The following is a 21,321-nucleotide window of genomic DNA, read 5'->3' on the forward strand; positions in this document are numbered from 1 at the left end:
AAAACCAGGATCATGTGATCAGGAGGGAAGTGTCATAATCAAGAACAGTCTCAACAGAGAGATAAGTATGTGAACAAAGAACTAACAGCCTGGGGACAGGGAGAATTCTCAAAGGAAGTCCCAGACAGGGAAATGTTCCAGCTAAGAAGAAATAGGAGCAGAGAAAGAGGTAACAAGCAGAAAAGGGATGCAGCAGAAGGCTGGTGATGTTGCTGCAGTTATCAGGAATGTGAAGGAATATTCTCCACTAACCCAAATAAATGCCGCTCCAACAACACCTAAGAAGCTCAACAGCATCCAGAAAAAAAGAAGCTGGCCTTAATCGCACCCCACCCATCACCTTAAACATTCACTCTCTCCACTACTGGTGTACAGTGGTAACGGCATACACCATTTACAAGACACTTTGCAACAAATCATCAAGACTCCTCTGGCAGCATTTTCGAAACCCACAACCTCTACCACTAAGAACCAGGGCTACTGCCACATGGGAACACCATCGCTTCCAAGGTTTTCTCCAAACTACATGTCCTGACTTGGAACTATATTGTCATTCATTCACTGTTGCTGGGTGAAAAAACTGGAATGACATTCCTGGCGGGATGAACCTGAACAACCTTTAATGATTCAAGAGGGCTGCTCATCATCTCAAGGGCAATTAGGGATGGCAACAAATCCTGGTCTTGCCAATGACATCCACTTTCCACAAATTAATAAGATAGCGGAAGTGATCCTATGTTTTCATGTGATGTTGCCAATGTGTGTGATGCATGTGAGGGGTCCAATTGTAGAGTTCTTGAGTGCACTAGAAGTGGCTATGAACAGAGAGAGAACAGTGAAAATGCATCACCTGTTTAGAAAATTCTGGCGAGTCAATACAAGGAAAAACAGGAGAAATAAATTGCCACAGAAAATGCATAAAATGTTCCTACCAGTATTCAGTGATACGTGTTAAAGAAAATACATGGAGCAGATTTCAAGGCTTGTCTCAGGTTATCACACCCAGACTTCGACATAAACTGACTGCCTCGACTTTCAATGTTCTCTCGAGACTGATATGCAATGAGGCTAAAAGTTACTCCTATTTTATCACACAATGCTGAATGTGCTTATTTTATTTTTTCAAATTTCCTATTTTAAGCAGCAGCTAAATTCTCTTGCTGAGCAAGCAAATAATTTGATACGATAACATTAAGTATTTGTATCGTACTCAAGATGTGTGATAATCAATATAGTCCATTTCCAAGCCAAAAAAGATTTTAGCCTGGGATGTGATAAACATCAAATTAACTGTAGTTATGTTCAAGTTTCATTCCAGTTGAATTCCTTGAACACAAGCCACACTGTTTCAAACATACTTAATTTCCGGAAGAAGGTTGTCTATCTATGCATTCCACTCTCCAACAGGTGTGAAAGATTATTTTGTCAATAGTGGAAAAGGTACCAAAAGCATATTCAAATAAGTTTGTAGATCTAACCATAAATTGAGGAAATCTTGTTTTACTACGTTCAATTCCTGTGAGATAAATTTCTAGGTTATTGTTGGTCTCAATCAAGTGTTTTCCCCAATTTGGGCGACAGGTGAACCCTTCTGCTGCAGTCAATGGGCATTTTTCACTGGGCTACTTACTCCTATTGCTCGCCAATGAGAAGATGCAAGAAAGAGAACAATTTACAGCATTACTGTCCTTATGACATGTTTTTCCTGATTTTTACTATCACTGCTTACCTCTCAATCACACGGGGTGAGCAGTTCTCCATGCGTCCCATACACTCCAATGCTGCCATGTAGCAGTCCAAATTGGGCTTCAGTTCTGCTTCCTCCACCAGGCTGAAAAGCTTGCCAATCTGGTTTAATGAGCCCTGCAAGCAAACCATGAGGTTACTTCCCCGACCTATTTTTCAGTCAGACGAAAAGGAGGGGAACATTGGCAAAATAAATGAAACAGTTGGAAAAAGACAGCTGCCCAGAACAGGAGCGAAATGCCAAAGGATAGAAATGGAACAGAAAATATTAATGAGATCTAACAGAGAAAATGGATGAGAAAAAAATTTGCAACTGAGATTTTTTTTTTTAAAAGTGGTTTCTCTCAAATTGACAGAACTGAATATCAATTCTGAGATTGTGGGTTGCTGAGCTACTCAATGGAACAGAATTAGAACTTTTCCCTCAGTGAAGCTGGAGCTCTCCCGTTTGTGTCTAAAACAGTCCCATATCTTTTGCATCACTTCTGCCAAATGCTTGATAACCCTGACAACAGTTATGTGGTTACCCTCCCCCTCTTCTTTTCCTGAAATACTCTGTTCATCAAGCCAAGGAATGTTAGTGCTCAAATATTGCACTCTTTCCATTTGCAATATCCAGCGTCAGCACAATGTTTATTTATTTTTTAGTATTGTCACAAGTAGGCTTACATTAACACTGCAATGAAGTTACTGTGAACATCCCCTAGTTGCCACGCTCCGGCTCCTGTTTGGGTACACTTAGGGAGAATTGACCATGGCCAATGCATCTAACCAGTTTTTCGGACTGTGTGAGCAAACCGGATCTTAGAATCCCTACAGCACAGAAAGAGGCCATTCGGCCCATCGAGTCTGCACCGACCACGATCCCACCCAGGCCCTACCCCCATATCCCTACATATTTACCCACTAATCCCTCTACGCATCCCAGGACACTAAGGGCAATTTTTTAGCATGGCCAATCAACCTAACCCGCACATCTTTGGACTGTGGGAGGAAACCGGAGCACCCGGAGGAAACACACGCAGACACGAGGAGAATGTGCAAACTCCACACAGACAGTGACCCAAGCCGGGACTCGAACCCAGGTCCCTGGAGCTGTGAAGCAGCAGTGCTAACCACTGTGCTACCGTGCCGCCCTTGCACTTGCAGGTGCACTTGCAGGAAACCCATGCAGACACAGGGTGAACATGCAGACTCCACACAGACAGTGACCCAAGCCAGGAATCAAGCCTGGTCTCTGGCACTGTGAGGCAGCAGTGTTGACCACTGTGCCATCATGCAACCATGAACCCAAGGTCAAGTATAGCAAGATTAGATATCGAATGAACCGCCCTTTACACGGTCTCAACAAGATATCTCAACATCACTCCTTAGAAGAACACAACTTGTTGCACCAATAAGGGAGGTTCTGTTTTCCAAATCAGCCAATTAACGATGAACTACAGGCACTTTGTGGATTCTTGACCACTAAGATCTAGATTGTGCTTAACAAATTTAATTGCATATAGAAAAAAGCAGCCATCTGAAAAACAGTTATGAAGCTAGTGTTTTTGTATAAGCGGCAGTGATATCAATAAATTTGAAGCTAATACAAATAGACAGAGGAACCCAAAAATTGTGCTTTAAAGTGTTGTATATGGCTTAAATTTATTACCTACTAACCTTTTTAGCCCATAGATGCATTAAAGCACTGTAGATCTTAATATTCAACTGCTTCCGACGAGTAAGAATCCGGTGATGGAACATGACACATTGATGAGCTCTGTCCAGATCATTGATGAATGCACAAGCCTCAACATAGGATAAAATATTTCGCTGGGCATCACCGTATTTGTTGCCTTCTTCATCTTCCAGCAGTTTGGCAGAAGGCTCCCATTTGTTAAGCTGTTGGTCGAGGTTTTCTACTTCAGCAAGAACAGCTTCCAATGAAAAATCATGTAATGCACTGGACTTGGTATCTGGATGAACTGCATGTGGCTTATTCTTTACTGAAGAACTGGCTGTGTGCGTCACTGGAGTCTTCGCGGCATTGTCTTTTGATGTCCTTTTCCTGCCAGTTCCAGTGGACTTAGCAGTAGTAACGTTTTGAGTGCTGGACGATGGCAGAGATTCTTTCACTTTTTTCATAATATTAAGTTGTCTCCTGGTTTTGTTGCGTTTTTCTTTGTCTAATTTTTCTATCCATTTGCTTGGAGTTGAGGTAGATTTTGGAACTATTGTTCCTACGTGACATTTTTCACTCATCTGTTCTTTGGTAGTCTTTTCTTTTACAAGAGGTACAGTGTTCGTGTTAAAAGATTTTGTTAATTCGCTATCTGGTAGAAAAGTAAGATTCTTTGTCTCGGTGTGACTTTCTAGATGAATGACATTTATTCGGTTCACAAACTGCACCTCTGTACATTTCACTTCAGTCACGTTATCTGCCCGAAGTTGCTGCATTCGAGCTTTGAGAACTGCCATTTGAAATAGAAAGAAGGAAATTTAAACATATTACTAAAAGACCTTCACCAGATAACGTAGAAATACATACATAAAGATAAAGCAGACCAATAAAATATTTGGTATGATTCAAGAGAATACATACTATAGAAGCACAGTTAATGGGTGACAACTGCAATTGCCAACCAAAAATGCTTTGACCACATGTATGGTGCTGCATTAATAGCATGGGTCGCAAGAGGGGGAAATGTAATTTTAAAGCAAACTACTTCTAGCACTGTCACTGCTATGTACAAAGAACAAGAAACATGAACGAAGGTGGACGTGAGAATGAAGCCTAAGAGAAGAGAACAGGAGACCTGGGTTCCCGAGACGAGAGCTGGAGAAAGCACAGACCAGGTGCAAGAGATTGGTAGTCATAGAATCAAGTGATGCAGGAGAGCCCCAAAGAGATAGGTAAGCAAGCCTGGCGAAGGAGATGAGTGTTCTTCCAGAGTGTGCTACAGTTCAACACATCACAATTATGCACCGACAAGACTCTCCTACACAAAGTGCGACTCCTCAAACTTATAATCTTAAACACAACTATATGCAGAAAGTTTTTGCCTGTTTTTAAAAAACATAACAAAGTATTTCTGTTTATTTTGCAGACAGAAGCAGAAAAACCTGCAAACTTTCAAATTTTTATTCTGTTTGCAATAACAAGTTTAGTTACAACAAAACATTTCAAAAGTTGAATGATTGCAGTTTGCGATTCAGATCATTAACTCCACGTGTAAGGAGTTTTTAAAAAATTCCAGCTGACAACATATTTTAAATAAAATAGATCTAGCCATTGCCTTAATATAATTTCAATCATTTAGAGAATTTTGGAAGCAAGATTTTGACCTTGGCATAGATGCAGAAAGAGTCACATGAAGGATAGTTACGAGTGATTGATAAAGCAAACTTACTCCTTAAACACATCGATTGCCTCCACCTTTCAATTTTTTCTATTCACATTTACCTTGTAACAAACGTGCCCTCTCCCAGATTTCATTCTTTCCATCATCCTTCTTAGGGATAATAGAAGAGTAATTTCTTCTGAAGAAATCCCAGGACCACTCTGAAAGAACAATTGCAAGCATTGTTAGTTATGCTGTCCACACAAACCAAGAATATTTATCAATAGTTATCATATTTTTCTGTTGTTCAGAACCACAAAATGTATACATTACTAACGCAAAGCCCTCATGTGTGACAGTAGTTCAGTTTTCTTGTGTGTGTAATTAATGATGCCTCTGTGCTGGAAGGTGCCGGAGTACTCTCAAACTGAATTAGCTACTGATTTAATACAAGTCATTTTCGTCTGTGTTCCTTCGATAAATAAATGAACATCTCTACGTTTGCAAAAGTGTCTGCATTAATATAGTGCCTTTCATGACCCCAGGACACTCTAAAGCAGTACACAGCAACTGAAGTACTTTTGAAGTCTATTTGCTTTTATAAAGTAAATGTGGCAATCAATTTATGCACAACAAATGCCCACAAACAGCAATGTGATAATGACTAGGATAAATATTGGCCAAAGATACCAGGGATAACTCTTCTTCTTCAAAATAGTGCCATGGGATATTTTGAATCTACTTTGGAGAGCGGTCAAGGCCTCAGTTTTACATTTTATCCAAAATGTTGCAGCTGAACAGTGCAGCAATCTTTCAGTACTTCACTAGGCTGTGAACCTCAGATATTTGTGCTCGTCTTTAGAATGGCATTTGAACCCACAATCTTCTGACTGGGAGGCAAATGTTCTACCAACTGTGCACAGCTGATGGCTGAAAGTGGATTGGTCATACACACAAATATGGCTTTTCAAACAACTTCTGATTTAAAAAAAAATACAGGATGTACATTTAACTCTTTGCAGTGATGTTTGTCTAAAAAGCCAACTTAGCCAAGTAGTGCACAATTGCCACAATGAGATCAGCATGATCTTACTGAACGGCGGAGCAGGCTTGAGGGACCGACTGCTTTACTCCTGCTCCTAATCCATTTGTTCATATCTGTCAGCCTGGCTGCAAGATGGTAGGAGGCAGCTATATTGATGAGACTCATTTAAAAATTAAATACATAATTGGCACACATATAAGCACTTGTAAAAATAATTCCTGAATGCCACTATTTCAATTGGTTAAAAGCAATGCACACAGTGGAGTATCAATTTGGCATTGCAATGTCAATTTTACTAATAAAACACAATCATAATTTTGTTCACATAAATCATCCCCAAAACAGCTAGCAAGATATTTTTACACATAACAGTGACCAAAATTCCCTTCAAAATTCAGTTGTGCATAATCAGTTATGTCACCGTGCAGTCAATTTATTTATGCTTTGCACATCCATTATTTAGCATAGAACAAGGCACGGACAGCATCTTCCAGACTGCTGCACTACCACACACCCAAGCAGTTTGGCAGAAAGGTTGATAGGGGTTGTGCGTAACAAATAAGCAAACCTATGTCTATTTTGGCCCTACTGGGTACCTCAACAGCACCATTTACTTAACGCATGAGCAGAAACTGTTGACTTGTGATGTCATCTCACTAGTTATGATGAATAACTGCACCACTACGCAGTTATCGAAGTTCCATTCATAGGCACAAACCGCTGCACAGAGAACAATTCACTTTAAACATATTACTTTTCTCAAAGTAAAAAATGCTAATGGATCGTGATTTTTTTTACAAATGGAGACTGAGATAAAAGAGGAAATCTAAGTATTTTAAAGAAATTGTAAATAAATACACTATTATACAGTTGCTACAAAAAGTTCAAATTTTGTATAGTTCAGATTAGGCCAAGGCTATACCGCACTTTTATGCCATTGGATCAGATAGAACATAAACTAGTGTAGTAGAGATCAGAGTAGTCAAGGAACAAGGGAAATTTTGATCGCTTCCAGAAAGCAACAAGAAAATCAAACATTTTTCTAAAATAGCCAGTGCATTGTTGACAACAGGTTTATACAATGGAGCAGGTTTATACCATGGATGGCATGGTGGCACATTGGTTAACACTACTGCCGCACAGCGCCAGAGACCCAGATTCAATTCTGGCCTCAGGTCACTGTCAATGTGGAGTTTGCAGGTTTTCCCCGTGTCTGCGTGGGTTTCCTCCAGGTGCTCCGGTTTCCTCCCACACTCCAAAGGTGATTGGCCATGATAAATTGCCCTTAGTGTCAGGGGAATTAGCAGAGTAAACACATGGGTTCACGGGTATAGGGCCTGGGTGGGATTGTTGTTGATGCAGGCTTGATGGGCTGAATGGCCTCCTTCTGCACTGTAGGAATTCGATTATATGAAAGAGGCTGTTTTAGCAATATTGCAACCATGTGATCAGATACTCATCTTGGGGTCTAATGTGACAGCAGTACTGCAAACATTGTCTGATTCAGCCTCCGACAGTTGCCAGGGAGAGCGATGAGCATTGAATCCCGAGTGCAGAAGGTGGCCATTCAGCTAATTGAGTCTGCACCGGCTCTCCAAAAAAACATCTTACCCAATTCCCTCGATCCCTGGAACCCACACATTTACCATGGCTGAGTAATGAAGGAACAGAGCTGATGGGGACTGAAGACGTCTTTCCAATATTTAGTTGGCGGAAATTTCTGTTCATCCAGTACCCAGGTGGCTGGACAGTTTACAAATGTTTACATCCAAGGGGCCATCAAGCTTCACCTCTGACAGTCCCATGCTGTTGGCAGCTGAGGATTTTTTTTAAAAGGGGGCATGTTTCCCTCAGAAAATGGGTTTGCCAGGCCATTGTGGATCAGTGGTTGGTAATGGGAGGGTTTAGTGGATCATATCGAGCCGGCTGCACATGGAGCGCCCTGACCCCCTCTCCCAGGAAAGGCTGGGTTAAACCTCAGTGACAACTCGCTTTTTACCTGGGCTCCAAGCAGGGTGTCTCCTCAGCTGCAGGCAACGATGGCAGCCCAAAGGGAGGACAAGCAGTTCCCTCAGGGTGGCCGAACCGGAGCTCCGGGAAGAGCAGAGCCTCAGCAGCGACATCTCACCCTCTGCCTCCTGCTCTAGGCCGCCATCTTGGTTGTTAGGGAGGCCAGCCAGCCGCCGGAGCCAGCGCGCATGCGCGCTCTTCCCGCGTTGCACGATGGGAATCGAGGCCAGTCCGCGCAGAGGGAACTACAACTCCCAGCAGGCCTTACGCACAGTGGAGCACGTGACATCCAGCACATGTGTTCTGACCCACCAGTAGCACTGGGACAGAGTGCAGGGTGTGATTCAAGATCCCAAATCCACTGAAATACAATGAATGGGGGTTTATTTTGTGCGTTTATGTCAGAGACAGATGAATTATTGAATAATGAAATCTATGTTTAGGTATTTATTTATTAGGGACACAAGTAGGCTTACATTAACACTGCAATGAAGTTACTGTGAAAATCCACTGGTCACCACACTCCAGCGCCTGTTCGGGTACACTGAGGGAGAATTTAGCGTGGCCAATGCACCCTAACCAGTATGCCTTTCGGACTGTGGGAGGAAACCAGAGCACCCGGAGGAAACCCACGCAAGCATGGGGAGAACGTGCAAACTCCATACAGACAGTGACCTCATTTGGGAATCGAACCCGGGTCTCTGGCACTGTGAGGCAGCAGTGCTAACCACTATGCCACCAGAATTGTAATGGTAAAATGAAAGCAAAACATTGCAGATGCTGGAAATCTGAAAAAAAGACATGTTCAGCAGGTCTGGTAAAATTTGCTGAGGGTGACATGGTGACATAGTTGTTGCTACCTCACAGCACCAGGGACCCAGGTTCAATTCCAGCTTTGGGTGATTGCGTGGAATTTGCATGTTCTCCTCACGTCTGCTTGGGTTTCCTCCGGATGTTCCAGTTTCCTCTCAAGTCCAAAGATGTGCAGGTTAGGTGGATTGGCTATGCTAAATTGGGCTGGAGTGGGCCTGGTTAAGATACTCTTGTCAAAGAGTCAGTGTACTTTCGATGGGCCAAATGGCCTCCTTCTGTACTAGGGATTCTACGATGAAAATGTATAGATGAGAGGAATCAGTGGATTATGGTGGTAAATATGTGGATTAGAGGATAGGGCCTGGGTAAAATGTTCTGTTGGCGCAGATTCAATGGGCCGAATGGCCTCTTCTGAACTGTAGGGATTCTATGAGTCCAATGTGACTCTTCTGCTAGACTTGAATCATAGAAGAATCATAGAAACCCTACAGTGCAGAAAGAGGCCATTCAGCCCATCGAGTCTGCACCGACCACAATCTCACCCAGGTCCCACTCCCATATCCCTACGCATTTACCCTCTTGCTGAGTTTTTCCAGCTGTTTTTATGTACAACTGATATTGTAAATTTGTTTTGTAATTTTTATATCATATAAATTCAATATTCCTTCTCTTAATATCCCATCCATTACTTCCTTGTTACCTGCTGAATTTGATTGTTTTTGTTAGCGCACGATTCCATATTTTTAACTTGATTATTTCTGATGAGTTCTAAATGAAAGGTCATCGATCTGAAATGCCAACTTGCCACACAGATGTTGCCAGACTTGCTGAGTATTTCAGTATTTTTACATTTTATTATCCTTCTGCATCTGTTTTAGGTGTTAGTTCAGGGATGAATATTGGCCAGGAATAGTGCCATGGAACTGTTTATATCCACAACAGAAAACAGGTTCTTGAGGTCACTGTTATAATGCAGGAAATACAACAGCTAATTTGCACAGTACAGCAAGGCAAACAGGGAGAGATAATGAACATATGAATCAGGAGCAGGTGTAGGCTACTTGGCCCTCTAGCCTGTTCCGCCATTCAGTAAGAACATGACTGATCTGATTTTAACACTACCTTCATATTCCTGCCTACCCTAGGGCGACACGGTGGCACAGTGATTAGCACTGCTGCCTCACAGCGCCAGGTACCTGGGTTCGATTCCCGGCTTGGGTCACTGTCTCTACAGAGTCTGCACGTTCTCTCCGTGTCTGCGTGGGTTTCCTCTGGGTGCTCTGGTTTCCTCCCACGGTCCAAAAGACGTGCTGGTTAGGTGCATTGGCCATGTTAAATTCTCCCTCAGTGTACCCGAACAGGCACCGGACTGTGGCGACTAGGGGATTTTCACAGCAACTTCATTGTGGTGTTAATGTAAGCCTACCTGTGACTAATAAATTAACTTTAACTTGATTACCTTCACCGCCCCCCCCCGCAACACACCCCACACTTGCTTATCAAGAACCTCTACTTCTGCCTTAGAGATGTTCAAAGACTTTCACCAGGAATTTCCGCTGCTGACTGCGTTAGGCCCATTCAGCGATGGGAGCGGGAGATATCGCAAGTAAGCCAAAGTCGCAATTCACATTGACCCGGAAGCAGGAAGCAATCGTCCCCTCCCTCGCTAGTGGCAGGCTACGTTTCCTGCCGTTCAAAATTTGGAATCTCATTGTAATATATTTGCATCTCATAGTTGGACTCATGCATCGCAGTCAAACCACCATGTCAAAAATTCAATCCACAGCGTTATGGGCAGGATTTTCCAGCCTCGCTCACCCCAAAACTGGAAAATCCCTCCTGAGGTCAACGGACCTTTCCATGGCCGCCCCTCGCCAGCTCCAGTTCCCATAGTGGGTGGGACGGTAAAATTCCAGTCATGATGTCAGAACGGCGCAAAGCATGACAGGTTTCAAAAGACTTGCACATGGTAAGCAGATCCCGGAGATCAGCACAGCACTCACGGAAAAGGCTCCATGTCTTCAGGGGGAGAGGAGTTATGATGGTTGACTCAGCAGACACAAGTCTTGAACCGGGGTTGACTCGGGAATAAGGGGGTAGACCTGGGGGAGACAAGATTGACTCGGGGGAGACAGGGTTATCTTGAGGAATATGGGGTTGACTTGGTGAGACAGGGTTGACCTGGGGTTACAGGGTTGTCTCAAGGGAGATAGGGTTGACTCGGGGGATATGGGGTTGACTTGGGGAATATGGAGTTGACTTAGTGAGACAGGGTTGACTTGGGGAGGCATAGTTGACTCGGTGGATACGAGGTTAACTCGGGGGAGACAGGATTGACTCGGGAGTAAGGGAGTAGATCTGGGGGGAGACAGGGTTGACTCGGGAGTAAGGGAATAGACCTGGCGGAGGCAGGGTTGACCAGGCGGAGACAGGGTTGACTCCGTGGATATGGGGTTGCCTCAGGGAGACATCAATGACTCAGGGGATACGGGGTTGACTTGGGGAATATGGGATTGACTTGATGAGACAGGGTTGACTCGGAGGTATGGGGGTAGACTTGGGGGAGGCATAGTTAACCCGGGGGATACGGGGTTAACTCAGGGGAGACAGGGTTGACCTGGGGGATACGGGGCTGACTCAGGGGAGATAGGGTGGACTCGGGGGATATGGGTTTGACTTGGGGAATATGGGGTTGACTTGATGAGACAGGATTGGCCCGGGGGATACGGGGTTAACTCGGGGGAGACAGGGTTGACTGGGGGAGACAAGGATCGATTTGGGAAAGATGAAGGTTGACTCAGGTGACAAAAAGCTAGAGCCAGGAAGCACGACAGTTAACTTGGGGCACAATGGTTTGAGCCACTGGGTACTGGGGATGGCTAGGAGGCCACAAGGGTTAACTTGGCTGTGGGAAGAGTTTGACACGGGGGAGACAAGAGTTAATTCTTCAGCACAGGGTTGACTAGGGGAACACAAAGGTTGAGCCGGAGGAGAGTGTTGGGGGGTGGGTGGGGAGGGTGTGACGGTTAACCTGAGGGACAAGGCTTGAGCTGAGAGGTATGGGGATTGACTCTGGGGAGAGAAGAGTTGACTTGGGGGCACAGAGGTTGACTTGGTGAAGATTGGGGGAGAGTCAGTGGAGATGAGGGTTGACTCAGGGCTACCGGATTGATTCGGGGGTGAAAGGGGGCTTCACAGGCAAGTATGAGAAGCAGCTTTTTGGAGGATGTTTTCTGCTGCCAGGCCGCAACCTTCTTCGGAAGGCCACACAGAGAGAAGGAAGCACGATCCTCTTCGGGGAGCTGCACAATATGAAGGGAAGCCTGGGGCACGGGATTCTTGGAAAGGCCTTACAGAGGGAAGGAAAGTCTGGTGTGCGGAGTCGTCACAGACTTACGGTTTCACTCAATCTGGGAGGTAAGGCTTCTGGAGGCAGGAAGTTGACAAGGACAAGGCTAATTGAAGAATATCAGTCATCAGTATCCCATGGCAGCTGAGACCATTCAGCTGTAACTCAATTAACATGCTGGGAGTCAAACCAGGCACGCAATTGTGCCCACTTAAGCACCATATATGCGTGTGAGTGCCACTGATTGATGCTCAGCACTTATTCCTTGGCGCACTGACTACGCATGTCCAGGGAAGTAAAATAGTTGGTCACATCGGCCACCTGCTGCAGGGCTTAGCGCCATGGAGACTTGGAGGGCATCCACTGCCAGTGTTGCTGAAAGTGACTGTGGCACTCAATTTTTACATCAGTGGCTTCTTCCAGTGCTCCATAGGTAACCTCTGGGAGATTTTGCAAGCCTCCATGCACAAGTTCGGTGGCACAGTGGTTAGCCCTTCTGCTTCACAGCGCCAGGGACCCAGGTTCAATTCCGGCGTCAGGTCACTGTCTGTGTGGAGTTTGCACATTCTCCCTGTGTCTGCGTGGGTTTCCTTCGGATGCTCCGGTTCCACTTGCTGAACGTTTAGCTAGTCTGTGACCACACCAAACACATCCTGTACATCTGTGCTCTATTCCCAGGGAGTGTGCCTGACTTGTACATTCTGAGCCACTCTCAAGTCCCCGACATGTCTCAGGGTTCACAGCGGCTGCGGGATTGGCTCCTCAGGGACAAGAACCACCCACTGAGCATGTGGCTGATGACACCTGTGCAGCTGAGACAAGGTACAACAAGGTTCATGCTGCAACTCGCACTTTGGTATAGCAGACCATAGGGATGCTGAAGATGAGGTTCTGGTGCCTGGATTGGTCTGGTGGAGCCCTGCAATACAATGCACAGAGGGGGCTGCGCATTGCTATCGCGCCCTGCACAAACTGGCGCTACAGTGGGGGGAGGAACTGCCTGAGGAGGAGGTGGAGGAGCAACACGTTTCCTCCGATGAGGAGGACATTGAAGGAGAGGAGGCTGGGGAAATCTTCGAGGGACAGGATATTGGCCATGAGGCCATGGCGATGTCCACATGAGGCAAACAAGCTCAGGATGCTTTCATTACTGTTAGATTCATGGGGGTGGGGTAGGGTGGAGAGTTGATGAGGAGATCCAGTAAGCACAACCCGTTATCTTCACCAGGCCTCTGTGAGCATTGCACTCACGTTTGACTGATATTAGCACACACTCTCTCTGTGATAAAGCTCCTGTCATGGGGAGCAGTTGTCCACAGTCCCTCCATTCCAGGAGAATGATGGTGACTTACATTGGGGACAATGCATAGATCCTCACAGAACTTCTTTGAATGCCTGACTGCTGTCTGACTGATGACAGCTTACTTACTCTCAGTGACAATGGTTAGCACTGGTGCTTCACAGCGCCAGGGATCCGGGTTCAATTCCCAGCTTGGGTCACTGTCTTTGTGGAATTTGCATGTCCTCCCTGTGTCTGCATGGATTTCCTCCGGATGCTCCGGCTTCCTCCCACACTCCAAAGATGTGCGGGTAAGGTGGATTGGCCATGCTAAATTGCCCCTTAGTGTCAGGGGGACTAACTAGGGTAAATACGTAGAGTTATGGGGATAGGGCCTGGGTGGGATTGTGGTCGGTGCAGGCTCGATGGGCTGAATGGTCTCCTTCTGCACTGTAGGATTCTGTGTTTCTATGATTCTATTCTATGACCAGGGTCATATCATGGCGATGATCCTGAGGGGCCCCGGCCTGCTTTCGGGGTCCTGTTGTGAGATAGTACCACCTTGCTTGGCATGTGGAACTGGAGCTGATGCGGTCACAGGAATTGGGGATTCAAATAGGCAGGACACTCCCAGAGTCCCCTGGATGGATGGCTCCCGGGTGTGCACCAGTTGATCTTCCTCCCTCTAAGACCCCAAGAGTCCCTGCCCATGGGATGTCGCTCCTGCAGCAGTGCAGGACAAAGGCCTTGGGCCAAGGTCTCCATGGCAGCCACCACCGTAACAGTGTCGACTTCAGACAGAAGGCGCTCAGACTTCTCCATGGAACCTTGCATTCTGAGGACTGCAACAGGCATCTATCCAAGACCGCAAGAAACTACAAAGGGTCATGAACATAGCCCAGTCCATCACGCAAACCAGCCGCCCATCCAGTGACTCTGTCTACACTTCCCGCTGCCTGGGCAAAGCAGCCAGCATAATTAAGGACCCCACGCATCCTGGACATTCTCTCTTCCACCTTCTTCTGTCGGGAAAAAGATACAAAAGTCTGAGGTCACGTACCAACCGACTCAAGAACAACTTCTTCCCTGCTGTTGTCAGACTTTTGAATGGACCTACCTCACATTAAGTTGATCTTTCTCTACACCCTAGCTATGACTGTAACACTACATTCTGCACTCTCTCCTTCCCTTCTCTATGGACGGTCTGCCTTATCTGTATAGCGCGCAAGAAACAATACCTTTCACTGGGGCAACCTTCGAACGTGGCACCCTGATCATTAAAGCGTTGAGGTGATGGCAGGGCAGGGAACCAGGGGTCGCACCCCCAGCGAAATGGCGAGGAACCCACGCATGAGAATTTTTGGCCCGAAATGCCACATTTCTAGAGTCTGCACGTTCTCCCCGTGTCTGCACGTGTTTCCTCCGGGTGATCCGGTTTCCTCCCACACTCCAAAGCTGTGTAAATTAGGTAGATTGGCCATGCTAAATTGCTCCTTAGTGTCCAAAGATGTACAGGTTCGGCAGATTAATTATGCTAAATGTGTGGTGTTCCAGGAATAGGGCAGCAGAGAGGGCCTGGGTAAGATACTTTGTCAGAGAGTCGGTGCAGTCTCGATGGGCTGAATGGCCTCCTTGGCAGTGTAGAGATTCTATGATTCTAGTATATTGTATGAAAAACAGCCTTTTCCATTGGTGGGCTAAAGGCTGCTTTTCCCCCTCGATATTGGAGAAAACTCACTCTTTGCTTTTGAGGAAGAGAATTCCAAAGTCACAATCTTCAAAGAGAAAACAATACTTCCTCATCTGTCTTAATTACTGTGGTGAATCATAGATGGTTACCACTATGGGTACTTGTACATATGTTACTCTTGTTACTGTTGGGGTTAGGGTTGGGGTGTTCCACCTGTTATTATTGTTTATGTGGTACACTCCATTCGGCTCCGCCTTCTTACAGGAGTATAAAGGTCACTGCTACTTCCTAGTAGCCCTTAGTCTGGGATAGTATTGTTAAGTAGTGTGCTCCAATCTTGTTGTGAATAAAAGCCTTTATTCCCGGGTACGTCCTAGCCTCCCGAGTGAATCAATCGCGCATCAATTACGCGATCCCTTACTTTTAAACAGTGGCCCCTAATTCTAGGTTGTTGCACAAGAGGAAATATCTTCACCACATCCACCCTGTCAAGACCCCTCATGTTTCAATCAAGTCGCCTCTCACTCTAGGGGTGGCACGGTGGCACAGTGGTTAGCACTGCTGCCTCACAGCGCCAGGGACCCGGGTTCAATTCCGGAAATCTGCTGTCCTGACCTGGTGTGGCCTACCTGGTCTGACCTGGTCTGGCCTACATGCATTAAAAAAATCTCATCGGGATTGAGACAGAGTCAATCAATAGCATGCAAAACTGTGCTCTGAAGAAAAGTGTAGGAAGGTGATGCGCGTTATCACACACGAGGCTTGATGCTCAGGAAATAAAGGCTTTTATTTTCTGTAACAAGGCAGCTACTAATTATATACACGATCCCAGACTGAGGGGTCCCAGACAGAGCAGGGACCTTTATACCTCTCCCAGGAGGCGGAGCCCGACTGGGATGTACCACAATACTACAATACAAAGGTGTAACAACCCCACCCTAACCCCAACAGCAACAAGTAGAACAACCCATCCCTAAACCCCAACAGCAACATATATACATCTTGTAGTACTGGCCAGACCCTGGCTCAGTACTATCTAGTGGGAACCAACGATGGTTCACCACAGAAGGATCATATTTTAAGCCTGCAAAACTGCGGCTGTATTTGGAGGCCATCTGTAGAAAGGATGCAAAGATTGATTTCTGAACATCAATTTGTGGTAGAGTTGAGTACTGTCTTTAACCTGGTGAACACTAGGTGGCAGTGTTGTTTGCAGTTGGGACATCTCAATCGCCAATGAACTCAAGTGGACCCAAGCAAAAATTCAACTTTTCGTGCTGTATTGATGAATATTACTACAGTTTGCAATTCTACTTTCTGAGTTTCTATGCGCGGATATCGACCAAATGGAAAAAAATAAAATAAACCAGGGCTCAAATATCTGTAAATTATTAAAATTAGATTGGTAAAAAATATAATTTACGTAAGTATCATTGAAAAACAGACTTGAAATGATGAAGACCATGGCATCTTATTAGAAACATAAGCCGGGAGTAATCCATTTAGCCCCTTAAACCTGTTTAGTCTGGGGTGGCATGGTGGCACAGTGGTTAGCACTGTTGCCTCACAGCGCCTGGGATCTGGGTTCAATTCCAGCCTCGGATCATTGTCTGTGTGGAGTTTGCATGTTCTCCTCGTGTCTGCGTGGGTTTCCTCCGGGTGCTCCGGCTTCCTCCCACACTCCAAAGCTGTGTGGATTAGGTTGATTGGCCGTGCTAAATTGTGACCCTAGTGTGAGGTGGATTAGCAGGGTTAATATGTGGGGTCATGGGAATAGGGCCTGGGTGGGGTTGTGGTCGGTGCAGACTTGATGGGCCGAATGGTCCCCTTCTGCACTGGAGGGATTCGATGATTCAACGAGGTCCACTGCCACCTAGTGCCTCAGCCCATATGCCTGCAACTCTGCCCCATACTGTTTCATCACATTGGTTGACAAAAATCTATCAGTCTCAGTTTTAAATTTAACAATTGGTCTTGCGTTAACATGGACGAGAGTTCCAAACTTCACCGGCACGGTGGCGATGGCCGAGTGATTTTATCGCTAGACTATTAATCCAGAAACTCACAGCTAATGTTGAGGGGACCCGGGTTCGAATCCCGCCACGGCAGATGGCGAAATCTGAATTCAATGAAAAAGAAATCTGGAATTAAGAATCTACTGATGACCATGAAACCATTGTCGATTGTTGGAAAAACCCATCTGGTTCACTAATGTCCTTCAGAGAAGGAAATCTGCCGTCCTTATCAGGTCTGGCCTACATGTGACTCCAGAGCCACAGCAATGTGGTTGACTCTCAACTGCCCTCCAAGAGCAACTAGGGATGGGCAATAAATATGCCAACCTGCGATGCCCATGTCCCACGAATGAAAAAAAAACAAGTGGTTAGCACTGCTGCCTCACAGCGCCAGGGACCCGGGTTTGATTCTGGCCTCGGGTCACTGTCTGTGTGGAGTTTCAACGTTCTCCCCATGTCTGTGTGGGTTTCCTCCGGGTGCTCTGGTTTCCTCCAACACTCTAAAGATGTGCAGGTTAAGTGAATTGGCCATGCTAAATTTCCTCTTAGTGTCTCAAGATGTGTAGGTTAGGCGGATTGACCATACTAAATTGTCCCTTAGTGTCCCAAGATGTGCAGGTTAAGTGGATTGGCCACACTAAATTGTCCCTTAGTGTCCCAAGATGTGCAGGTTAAGTGGATTGGCCACACTAAATTGTCCCTTGGTGTCCCAAGATGTGTAGGTTAGGTGGAATGGCCATGCTAAATTACCCCTTAGTGTCCAAAGATGTGCAGGTTAGGTAGATTGGCCATGGTAAATGCGTGGGGTTAAGGGAATGGGACAGAAGGGTGAGCCTGGGTAAGATGCTTTGCTGGAGAGTTGGTGCAGACTCGATGGGCCGACTGGCCTCCTTCTGCACTGTAGGATTCTATGACTCTACCTCCTTTTGTATGTTGAAGTGTTTCCAAATTTCACACAGAGGCCTGGATCTAATTTCTTAGTAAGAAGTCTCACAACACCAGGTTAAAGTCCAACAGGTTTATTTGGCAGCACAAGCTTTCGGAGCACTGCTCCTTCATCAGGTGAGTGGGAGTTGTGTTCACAAACAGGGCATATACAGACACAAACTCAATTTACAAGATAATGGTTGTAATGCGAGTCTTTATAGGTAATCAAGTCTTAAAGGTACAGACAATGTGAGTGGAGAGAGGATTAAACACAGGTTAAAGAGGTGTGTATTGTCTCCAGCCAGGACAGTTAGTGAGATTTTGCAAGCCCAGGCAAGTTGTGGGGGTTACAGATAGTGTGACATGAACCCAAGATCCCGGTTGAGGCCGTCCTCATGTGTGCGGAACTTGGCTATCAGTCTCTGCTCAGCGACTCTGCGTTGTCGTGTGTCGTGAAGGCCGCCTTGGAGAACGCTTACCCAAAGATCAGAGGCTGAATGCCCGTGACTGCCCATGATTGTCTAATTTCTTAGACAATGCCCCTCGTCCCCTACGTCCCCTCATAGAGACTAAACTCCCTGTGATCAAATCAGAAAATACACATTTTTGTTTGTTTTCCACTCACTTAAATTTACCCTTGCATTTATGAAAAGCTGTGAAGTTTTTCAGTGCTGTTCGTACTCCACACTGTTCGCCAGATGCCAGGCTCTGTTTGTGACAACTGCTCCTGCCAGTAGGAGGCGCAGTTGCTGCACTGTGAGAAACTTTCATTTTATTGTGAGCTAATGTGCTCTTCCGAGCCCGAACATGAAATCCCCATATTTCCTGACAGGGTTCGGCTAATAGGAGTCTCAGCTTGCCTTCTCCTTCTGTGTAGTGGTCCTGCTAGGAGCTGGCATTAGCATTGGGCTTCAATTATTATCCCGAGCTGCTTGTAGGAATATGCAGTAACCTCGTACCTGTGGCTTCAGTGACTGGAATTATTGAACACTCAAGAGTAAAAGTCACCAAAAAAAACCCCCAGGCTCTTACTGCTGATCTTCTACAACTCAAATAATCTTCTTAGACTGTTATATTTTCAAATAAACCTGCCAATCCCCCATCGCAAACAGAGAGGAATGACTAAATGTGCTCGTTAGGTGAAGAGTATGGGGATAATTGGGCCATTTGGATATCTGTAATCATTCCTCATTGTAAAATTGCGTTCTGTACACCTATTATTCAATATCATTTTGGTTTTATATTATTGTTTGATAAGCAGCAAAACTAGAATTCCTACAAGTGCAGAAGGAGGCCATTTAGCCCATCAAGTCTGCATCAACTCTCCGACAGAGGACCCCACCCCTATTGGCGTAACCTTACATATTTACCCCACTATTCCCCCTAACCTACACATATTGGGACAATTGAGCATGGCCAATCCACCCTAACCTACACATCTTTGGACACTAAGGGGCAATTTAGCATGGCCAATCCACCTAGCCTACACATCTTTGGACACTAAGGGGCAATTTAGCATGGCCAATCCAGCTAACCAGCACCTCTTTGGACTGTGGGAGGAAACCAGAGCAAACCCACGCTGACACGGGGAGAACGTGCAAACTCCACACAGACAGTCACCCAAGGCTGGAATTGAACCCGCGTCCTTGTCGCTGTGAGGCAGCAGTGCTAACCACTGTGCCACCGTGCCGCCCACTAACGACAGTTTGAGGGGCAATAGTGGGAGCATCTGAGTTTATTTACAATACAGGCAGATGGACCATGAGCGGGATTTTACAACCTTGCTTGGGCGAGATCATAAAATCCCGCCCGAGGCCAACGGAGATTTCCGTCCTGCGAGCCTTGCCCGCCCCGATTCCGGTGCGAGGTGGTAAAATTCCGCCCTGTGACACTATTAGGACATCACTGGTAAGAGATATCAACACAGTGTGAAAGGTTTACATCGGCAATTTCTATTCCAAATTTAAAGTGTAACTGTTGATGTAAATGCGTGAAGACAATGTTTTCGCACATATTATAGACAATTTACAATAGAGGGTTAACTGGCAAATGATCGAACTTCAATCGTGACTGCATAAAATTAAGAGAAAGGTTTTCATTTTTCTGCATATGGGTCATTTAAATTAGCAACAACTTACAGCAGCTGTCTGAGGTTCCCGTTCATTCAGGAAGGTTAAAACCCTTTTGTTGAATTCTGGCCTTTCTGCAGGCAAGTTCAAAGTGTTCCTACAAACCACAGGCTCGAGAGAAAAGTTCTGATTGTTCTAAATAGTAAACGGACACCAGAGTAAGATACTTTAAATAACTCGGTAATACCCCCATCCACCTGCCTCAGTAACTGGAGAAACCAACTAGGGATCAGAATCTCCCCTCCCGCACGCTCTGCTTGTCAGTTGGGAGGCATAAGGATTAGACAACATAGAAGGACACCATTTGCCCCATCGTGGCTGTGCTGGCTTTTTGAAAGAGCTATCCTTTAACTCCGCTCCTCTGCCCTTTCTCCATAGTCCAGCACGCATTCACTGGAGTTTAGAAGAGTGAGAGGGGATTTCATAGAAACTTATAAAATTCTAACAGGATTAGACCAGGTGAATTCAGAAAGAATGTTCCTGATGGTGGGGGGAGTCCAGAACTAGGGGTCATAGTTTGAGGAAACGGGGTAAACCTTTTAGGACTGAGGTGAGGAGAAATTTCTTCACCCAGAAAGTGGTGAATGTATGGAATTCACTCCCACAGAAAGTGATTGAGGCCAAAACGTTGTGTGATTTCAAGAATAAATTAGATATAGCTCTTGGGGCTAAAGGGATCAAGGGGGAAGGTGGGATCAGGATATTGAATTTGATGATCAGCCATGATCAAAATGAATGGCGGAGCAGACTGGAAGAGTTGAATGGCCTACTCTTGCTTCTAGTTTCTATGTTTCTGTGTTTTGTCCCTTTCAAGTTTTTAACCCATTCCCTTCCACCTCTCCTTTCCTTCTCCCCTATGCACTCTGTGAACGGTATGCTTTGTCTGTATAGCACGCAAGAAACAATATTTTTCACACTATCCCAGTACATGTGACAATAATCAATCAAATCAACAGCCTTTTAGATGGTTCATTCCAGATCATAATCGTTCATGG

At 45.5% G+C, this 21,321-nt stretch overlaps 1 protein-coding gene across 1 annotated transcript in view; it reads right to left on the reverse strand.

Annotated features, from left to right (window-relative positions):
• polrmt (polymerase (RNA) mitochondrial (DNA directed)) overlaps positions 1 to 8,273 on the reverse strand; it is a 102,331-nt gene extending 94,058 nt beyond the window's left edge. The window contains exons 1-4 of the mRNA XM_078198260.1: positions 8,114 to 8,273; positions 5,192 to 5,290; positions 3,409 to 4,199; positions 1,730 to 1,863 (exon numbers count right to left, since the gene is read on the reverse strand). Of these exons, the coding sequence (XP_078054386.1) occupies positions 1,730 to 1,863; positions 3,409 to 4,199; positions 5,192 to 5,290; positions 8,114 to 8,237 (1,148 nt within the window). The 5' untranslated portion in view covers positions 8,238 to 8,273. The remainder of the gene's footprint in view (positions 1 to 1,729; positions 1,864 to 3,408; positions 4,200 to 5,191; positions 5,291 to 8,113) is intronic.
• Positions 8,274 to 21,321: the final 13,048 nt, after the last annotated feature.

The sequence above is a fragment of the Mustelus asterias genome, chromosome 26 (assembly GCF_964213995.1).
Source record: "Mustelus asterias chromosome 26, sMusAst1.hap1.1, whole genome shotgun sequence".
Taxonomy (NCBI): domain Eukaryota; kingdom Metazoa; phylum Chordata; class Chondrichthyes; order Carcharhiniformes; family Triakidae; genus Mustelus; species Mustelus asterias.